The 8246-nt window shown below is 64.0% G+C and overlaps 1 protein-coding gene across 1 annotated transcript; it reads left to right on the top strand.

The window, feature by feature from the left end:
* Nucleotides 1-5631: 5631 nt before the first annotated feature.
* ZFP36L2 (ZFP36 ring finger protein like 2) lies at nucleotides 5632-7957 on the top strand. The gene is given in 15 exon segments (XM_075707482.1): nucleotides 5632-5840; nucleotides 6511-6627; nucleotides 6629-6772; nucleotides 6774-6980; nucleotides 6982-7178; nucleotides 7180-7228; nucleotides 7230-7336; nucleotides 7338-7431; nucleotides 7433-7525; nucleotides 7527-7607; nucleotides 7609-7650; nucleotides 7652-7711; nucleotides 7713-7775; nucleotides 7777-7815; nucleotides 7817-7957. Coding segments are annotated over 15 exon segments (1485 nt in total). The 5' UTR covers nucleotides 5632-5789.
* Nucleotides 7958-8246: the final 289 nt, after the last annotated feature.

Genomic DNA, 8246 nt, shown 5'->3' with positions numbered 1-8246 from the left:
ATTGCTAAAAGTTCATCCTCGGGGAGCTGCGCACATGTTACTGGATGGGCAGGGAGACTGAATTCTAATGATGTTCAAGGACTAAGGGATTGTTGTGACGATTCTGGTAAACCTGCAACAAACTACTCAGTGTTCAGGCTAAACCCACATTTTTTTATATATGAGTCCATTGATTTTTCTTTTTTTTTTGGTCAGATGTGCTGTGGAAGACTGTTCCTTTTAAATGCATTTGCTAATTTCATTCAGCTGAGCATAGTTTATTATAGCTACTGTAGGAAGTAAAGCAGCTAAACCTAATACTTTCCATTCATCCAGGTGCAGGCCACCTGTAGTTGTGTTACATTTTATCCCACATTTTTACCTCCTCTATTTTAATACCAAGAAAAAGTTGATTTTTTTTTGTGTGTCCTTTCAAGATATAGAATGGTAATTATTAAATTAATATGGTATTTTTTTATTTTATTTTGAAGTGTTTTTAAAAGAAAATAAACAAACCTTGGCTTCTTTGTCCATGACAATTTTTAGACTACATTTTAAATTTTACTGCATTTTCCTCTGGAGGAAGGCAAGGATTCTCGCTTTGGTAGTAACCTTGTTTTTGCACGTGGAAGTGGCATTAGTTAGACTTCTGCGTGCCTCTCTTTTTCCTGTAAATCATGTAACCACTTTTATAAAATTGCTCTAGAATGAAGACGACTGTGTTCAAAACAAAGCAGCCACTCCGTTGTGAACAAAAGTTTCACCTTGACTTCGAAACGCCTCACACCGCAAGCAGCCTTGGAAAGTGAGGGTCCTACTCAGTAGAGTTAGGCCCCCAGAAGCGTACCAGAAGTGGTCCTGTGCTGCAGCGCTCGCTTTTGGGAGATGCTGTCGCCGGTGCTCAGGCGAGGCAGCTGCGGGGAATATACCGCGTGCTCCGCAGTGTCACCGCCTGAAACGCAGAAGCGTTCGTTGTGCTTTGCCAATGTATTTTTCTGGGAACTGAAAACTGGGGTTTGATACGGAAGTGAGATATGGAAAATAAATACTCGTTTAAAAAGGATATGCGACATTCCTTTAGCCGAGGGCTGTGACCTGGCGCTTGGCTCCAGCGTGGCTGGGCGCAGCCGAAACGGGAGGCGTGCGTCGGCAGCCATCGTTCCTTCCGTCTCCTTGCAAGAGTAACGTGGCCGGTAAACGGTTGCTTGCTTTCGGGCTCTTCACGTAGTTGGTACTTTCGCGCAGTTTAGCCGTCAGCCTTTGATGATGATGATGACGACGGTGATGATGATGATCCAGGTAATGAGCAGTTCTCCCGCGGCCGGTGCGGGCGGCGGCAGCTCTGCGTCTGGCGGCGCGCGCCCAGCAGGTGGCGCTGCAGCACCGCCGCACGCAGCCGCGCGCTCGGGCCCCCTTAGTGCCAGGGTCTGCCCGAACCCCGCCGGGGTCTGCCCGAACCCTGCCAGGGTCTGAGCCTCGCCAAGGTCTGCCCAAACCTCGCCAGGGTCTGGCTTAACTCCACCGGGGTCTGCCCGAACCCCACCAGGGTCTGCCCGAACCTCGCCAGGGTCTGAGCCTCGCCGGGGTCTGCCCGAACCCTGCCAGGGTCTGAGCCTTGCCAGGGTCTGCCCAAACCTTGCCGGGGTCTGCCCGAACCCCACCAGGGTCTGCCCGAACCCTGCCAGGGTCTGAGCCTCGCCAGGGTCTGGCTTAACCCCACCAGGGTCTGCCCAAACCTCGCCAGGGTCTGGCTTAACCCCACCAGGGTCTGCCTGGGTCTGAGCCTCACCAGGGTCTGCTCGAACCTCACCAGGGTCTGCCTGAACCCTGCCAGAGTCTGAACCCCACCAGGGTCTGCCCAAACCTCGCCGGGGTCTGGCGTAACCCCACAAGGGTCTGGCTGAGCCCCGCCAGGGTCTGAACCTCACCAGGGTCTGCCCAAACCTCGCCGGGGTCTGCCTGAACCCCACCAGGGTCTGCCTGGGTCTGAGCATCGCCAGGGTCTGCCCGAACCTTGCCGGGGTCTGCCTGAGCCCCACCAGGGTCTGCCCAAACCCTGCCAGGGTCTCAGCCTCGCCAGTGTCTGTCCAAACCTCGCTGGGGTCTGGCTTAACCCCACCAGGGTCTGGCTGAGCCCCGCCAGGGTCTGCCCAAACCTCGCCGGGGTCTGGCGTAACCCCACCAGGGTCTGCCTGAACCCCTCCAGGGTCTGAACCTCACCAGGGTCTGCCCAAACCTCGCTGGGGTCTGGCTTAACCCCACCAGGGTCTGCCTGAGCCCTGCCAACATCTGCCCGAACCTCGCCAGGGCAAGGCGCAGGCTGCCGCCGCTCGCACTAGCTGGGTGCTGCGCTGCCCGATAGCCGATTACTTCCCGCTTCTTGAGTTTAAATAGAACCTGCCTGTAAATCAAGATAAGCTTCCGAATTAGGTTTCGTGGACATCTGAAAACTGCACAAGATAAAGTCAGTACTAAAAAAAAAAAAAAAAAAAAAGGTAATTTAGGAACAAAAGTTTAAATACTTCAAGTTTCCAGGATTCAGGGTTACTTACATAAGTAATTTACAACAAAACTTGAGCCTTCAGTAGGCAAAAGGCAAATGCTGGAATCTGATGATGAGATGAAAAGATGTTTCACGGAATGCACACTACCCGACTTACCAAGCCACGCTGTGAGTTAGGCTAAAAACTAATTTGTTTGCATCTGTTTTGAGCTCCCGGGGAAAGAACGGCCCAGATTATGTCTGGAAGCCACTCTTAAAAATAGTCAAGACCTGTACAATTAATTAACAGCTGCTGGTTTTGCCACGCCTTTCCAACATTTTTGCACTAGTGTAGCAACAGCTTTTGTAGTAGAAAACAAACAGAACTTTGTAGAGTATCAAAATTACAGTACAGTTGTGTGACCTCGCTCATGCCAGTGGTTAGCATAGGACTATCTAGAAACGTTGGCTTTTTTGGTTTTTTTAAATTGTGTAGAATTTAAAATGCATATGCATATATATTCAGTATCAGCAAATGGATAAATGCATACAGGTAGCAGCATAGTCATAGATCCACAGTGGCCACAAAACTTAACTAACTTTATGAAGCCTTGAGGACTTGGTTAATGGGTAAACCAGGTAGCTTGAAAACTTGCTCTTCCTTATCATGGTTTTCAAATGCAACTGAAACCTCTGTCATCCCGCCTTAGTTTATAGGGAGCAAATAAAAAATCGTGTCGGCGCGCATTCATTTCACCGCACGCTGCTGGCGGCTTGAGTTACTGTGTAACTGCTCGGGTCCGGAACCTTTAAACCCTCGGCAGCACTTGCAGAAGAGGGTTTGCAAAATCTTGCACCGGAGTACTTATCTGCCGTGCGCTTGATCACTTTATCAAAGTATTCCTCCAAATGACGCTGAGACATTGCTCCTTGCACGATTATCATCGCAAACGGTTTGCTCGGTTCGCTAGCGGGCAGGATCTGCTCTGAAGGTGATGGTTGCATCACAGAGAGGTTTGGGAGGAGGAAGAGTTTGATCTCGGGTCAGTCTGCAAGCGAACCCGAGCGGGCCAGGGAGGAGGTTTTGGGAAAAGGTGCCCGGCAATGGGAAATGATGCTCCTTACGGCGCGCACCCGCCTCAGCCCCGCTTTCAGGCGGCTTCCCCTCTGCGGGGCAGCGGCCTGCGGCCCGGCCCGCCGCGGTGAGCCCTCCGCAGGGCCGGAGGAGGGGCAGGGGGCAGGAATTGGCGTCTCGTTGCCCCCCCCCCCCTCCCCCGGAGGCTGGCCGGGCTGCGGCGGGCGCTAGGGGGTGGCAGATCCCCGCCGGGCCGGGCCCGCAGCCGGCGGGAGGGGCGGGCGGCAGAGCCGGGCTCGCCCAAGCCAAGCGCCGGGGGACGGGGAAGAAACCAGCGTTGGGGTTTTCAGCCCCCAGCCCCCTCGTCTTTCCCCGGCGTTTTTTCGGGCTGTGTGGCTGGGCGCGGCCGGCGCTCGGCAGGCCAGCCTCCCTCCCTCCCTCCCTCCCTCCCCGGGGCTGACGGCTCGGCGGCGGTGCCCGGCGGCGGGAAGCGGCGCTCCCGGGCCCCCCGTGCGGCAGCCGGGTCCGGGCTGCCGGGGGTGCGCCTGGCGGGGCCCGCCTGCTGCCCCCCCCCCAGCCTCGGGGCGGGAGGAGGAGGAGGAGGGGAGGAACCAAATGGGAGCGTGAGCCGCATGGCGGCGGCGGCGGGGGGGGGGAGTGTGAAAACCCGCCGCGAAGTGCTCTAATGCCCCCCACCCCCCAAGTTGCTTTCCTTTGCAAATGTGTTTTCAAAGTGCAGGGTTCCTGCTGACGTGGTCAGATTTGCACCCTTGGATTGCCAGGGCCTGACATCCCGGCTCGGAAGCTGAAGAGGATCAAACGCCTCTGCTGGCTTTAGCAGCAATAAAACTTTAGGCGTCCGTCCATTTTCCCCTTCCCATTTGTCCCGGGGCTGAGCAAACGCGGGAGGGGACGGGGAGGGGGGGGACGGGGGCAAGCCGCTGCCTCCGCCGCCTTTCCCACGTCGTGTTTGCGCAGCCTTATCGGCGCGGGGGGGGCGGGGGTGTTTTGCACGGTGGCTCCGGGCCCGCCTTGGACGGCGGCCCGCGCCCGGCCGGGGGAAGGAGCTCCGCCGCCGGGACCCGCCGCTCCCTTCGCCCTCGTCCCGGCGGCGGGGGGCAGCCCGGCGGGAGGGCTCCCGGGGCGGCGGGGCTCGGCGAGAGCTTGGCGCGGCCCGGCGGGTCACAAGACCGCGGCGGCTGCCGGGCCGCGGCGGGGGGGGGGCGTGGGAGGGGAGCGGGGCGGGGGCGGCAGGGGCTGGGGGAGCAGCCGCACCGGCGCAGGCTTAACGCCGCCTCGCCTGCGCGCCAATCTCCCCCAAACTCCAACCGACCAACAAAAAAAAACCCAAAAACCACCAAACCAAAACACCCCCCCCCCCCAAAAAAGCCCCGAGCTCCCCAAAAGCGGGCAGAAGCAGCGGGGCGCGCGGCCCGTGCCCCGCCGCCGGCCGCAGCGGGGCAGCGCGGGCCCGACCTTTGTTTCAAAACCAATTACGTGGCAAAAGTTTATTTTCGGTGGGGCGGGAAGAAGAGGTGTCCCCGGCGCTGCCGCGCCCGCCTCCGCCCGGCCCCAGCCGCCGCCCGCCCGCCCGGGGAGGCCGCCCGGGGAGGCGGCTGCGGGGCCGGCGCCCGGTCCGCTGGCGGGGAGCGGGGCCGCGGCGGCGGGGGGCGGCGGGCGCCCGGGGCGGGCTGCGAGGAAGGGCGATCGGCAGGGGCCGAGCCCCCGGGGCGCCGCGCCGCGCCGCTCCGCCTCGGCCGGTTCCGCGCCGGCAGCGGCCGCCGCCCCGCTCCCGCCGCCCCGTCCCGTCCCGTCCCGCTGCGGGCGCAGCCGGCTCGGGGGCCGCGGGGGCTGAGGGCGGGCGGCGCGGCGGGGCCGCCGCTTCCCGCCAGCCCGGCCCGCCCCGCCGCCAGCGCGAGCGCCAGCGGCGGCCCCGTGCGCGGGGCGGGGCGGGCCCGGCGGGCGGCGCGGCGCGGGGCGGGCGGCGCGGGGCACCGCCCCCGCGGGCCGCGGCGGTCGCGTTTATATGGGGGCGGCGCGGGGCGCCGCGGAGTTCCCGCAGTTCGCCCGCTGCTGTGCAGCCGCCGTCGCCGCCTCGGCCCGGCACCCGCCGTCCCGCCGGGAAGGAGACGGCACCATTTCGGATCTCAAGCAAACGGACCCCTCCTATCTCGTCGTGGCTCTTCCAAACCCTCCGAGGAGAGCGGGATCTTTCGGTCCTTCCTGTATTTCCGACCATTACAGGATCTAGAAATGTCGACGACACTTTTATCTGCCTTCTACGACATTGACTTCTTGTGCAAGGTAGGGAGGAGCGCGGCGAGGCGGGCCGGCGCCGCGGCTCGCTTGCAGGACGGCGCCGCGGGCGGCCGGGGCCGGGGCCGGGTCCCGGCGGGGCGGGGGTCCCCGCCCGCCCGGGCCGGGGTGCTGCGGCCGCCTCTGCGGGCGGGTCGCCGCCTGACAGCTGGCCGGGGTTAAGCAGCGCGGCTCCGGCTGCAGGGCGGCTGATGCAAGGCTGCGAGCCCCGGCGAGGCGCGCTGCCGCGGGGGCTCCCGAGGTGGGTTGGGTTTTTTTTTTTGGGGGGGGGGGGGGGTGTTCTGAAGTTGCAGAGGCGCCGAGCTGCTCTGCAGGCGCTCGCCCGCAAGTCTTGCGCTGCCGAGAGGAACTTTTTTAGAAGTTGCGCACGCAGCGAGCGCTGTTAAGGGGGGGCTTCTCCCCGGCCCTGCCCCGCTCGCCCTGGCGCGCCAGCGCTTGCGGCAGCCCCGCTTTTCGGGGCCGGCTGGGCGGCGCGGCCCCCGCCCCGACCCCCGCAGCCGCAGCGTCCGGCGGTGGGGTGGGGGGGGGCGCCGGGCGCCCCCGGGAGCCGCGGCGGTGGGGCTGGCGGTCACCCTGCAACACCCTCTCTCCTCTCTCCCGCTCCCTGTCTCCCCCGCCCCTTCCCTGCCCCCCCCCCCCCCCCCCCCCGCCCCGGCAGACGGAGAAGTCCCTGACCAACCTCGGCAGCATGCTGGACAAGAAGGCCGTGGGGACCCCGGTGACCCCCCCCAGCTCCAGCTTCGCGCCGGGCTTCCTGCGGCGGCACTCGACCAGCAAACCTGCCGGCGCTGGCCGGCGGCTCCAAGTTCCCCAGCCCCACCGGCTCCAGCTCTTCCTCCACCACCTCCTCCTCCTCCTCCTCCTCGTTCGGCAGCCTGAAGGAGACGGGCTCCGGCGGGGGCGGCGGCGGCAGCAGCAGCCCCCACGGCCCTGCTCAACAAGGAGAACAAGTTCCGGGACCGCTCCTTCAGCGAGAACGGCGAGCGCAGCCAGCACCTCATGCAGCAGCTCCAGCAGCAGCAGCAGGCGGCGGCGGCGGCCGGCAAGGGGGGCGGCTCCGGCGGCGGCGGCGGGGCCCCCATCAACTCGACGCGCTACAAGACGGAGCTGTGCCGCCCCTTCGAGGAGAGGCGGCGCCTGCAAGTACGGCGAGAAGTGCCAGTTCGCCCACGGCTTCCACGAGCTGCGCAGCCTCACCCGCCACCCCAAGTACAAGACGGAGCTCTGCCGCACCTTCCACACCATCGGCTTCTGCCCCTACGGCCCGCGCTGCCACTTCATCCACAACGCCGACGAGCGCCGCCCGGCGCCCGGCGGGGGCACGGCCGCCCCCCCCCGCCGCCGCCGCCGCCGCGGCGGGCCCGCACCACCACCCCGCACCACCCGCCCCCGCACCCCGCCGGCAGCACCGGCGACCTCCGCGCCTTCGCCCCCCGCGACCACCCGCTGGGCGGCGGCGGCGGCGGCGGCTTCGGGCACCCCGCGCGGCGGCGAGCGGCCCAAGCTGCACCACAGCCTGAGCTTCTCCGGCTTCTCCGCCCACCACCACCACCACCACCACCCGCACCCCCACGCGCGCCGCCCCGCCGCCGCCGCCCCCGCCCGGCGGCCGCCTGGACGCCGCCCTGCTGGAGAGCCCCGGCGGGTCGCGCACGCCGCCGCCGCCCGCCTCCCGCCTCCTACTGCGAGGAGCTGCTCTCGCCGCCCTGCGCCAACAACGCCTTCGCCTTCTCGGGGCAGGAGCTGGGCAGCCTCAATCGCCCCGCTCGCCCTCCACACCCAGAACTTCGCCGCCGCCCGCCGCGGCCGCCGCCGCCGCCGCCGCCTACTACCGCTGCCAGCAGCAGCCGCCGCCGCCGCCCGGCGGGGGGCTGCCCGCCGCCCCCCCCGCCCTCGCCGCCCATCAGCTTCCAGCCCCTCCGCCGCCATCTCCGAGTCGCCCGTCTTCGACGCGCCGCCCAGCCCCCCCGGACTCCCTCTCCGACCGGGAGAGCTACCTGAGCGGCTCCCTCAGCTCCGGCTCCCTCAGCGGCTCCGAGTCGCCCAGCCTGGACTCGGGCCGCCGCCTGCCCATCTTCAGCCGCCTCTCCATCTCCGACGACTAGGGCGGCCGGGGGCGCCGGGCCGCCCGGCAAGTAAGTCACGGAGCGAAGAAGGTGAATCCTCCTGCTCCTCCTCCTCTCCTCCTCCTCCTCCTCCTCCTTTTTTTTTTTTATTTTATATATATCTATCTCTTACCTATATATACACCGAGAGCTGAACAAAACAAAAAACAAAAAAAGCATTTTGCAAAAAGGGCAAATGACGCGAACTGAACAAACCTATTTTTATAGAGAGACCTTGGAAGAAGGGGATTTTCGTTTTGGGGTTTTGTTGTTGTTGTTGTTCTTTGGA

Source organism: Pelecanus crispus, chromosome 3 (genome assembly GCF_030463565.1).
Source record: "Pelecanus crispus isolate bPelCri1 chromosome 3, bPelCri1.pri, whole genome shotgun sequence".
In the NCBI taxonomy this organism is placed as follows: Eukaryota; Metazoa; Chordata; class Aves; order Pelecaniformes; family Pelecanidae; genus Pelecanus; species Pelecanus crispus.
The sequence above is the reverse complement of the archived record's forward strand: the minus strand, read 5'-3'. Positions and strand labels throughout refer to the sequence as shown.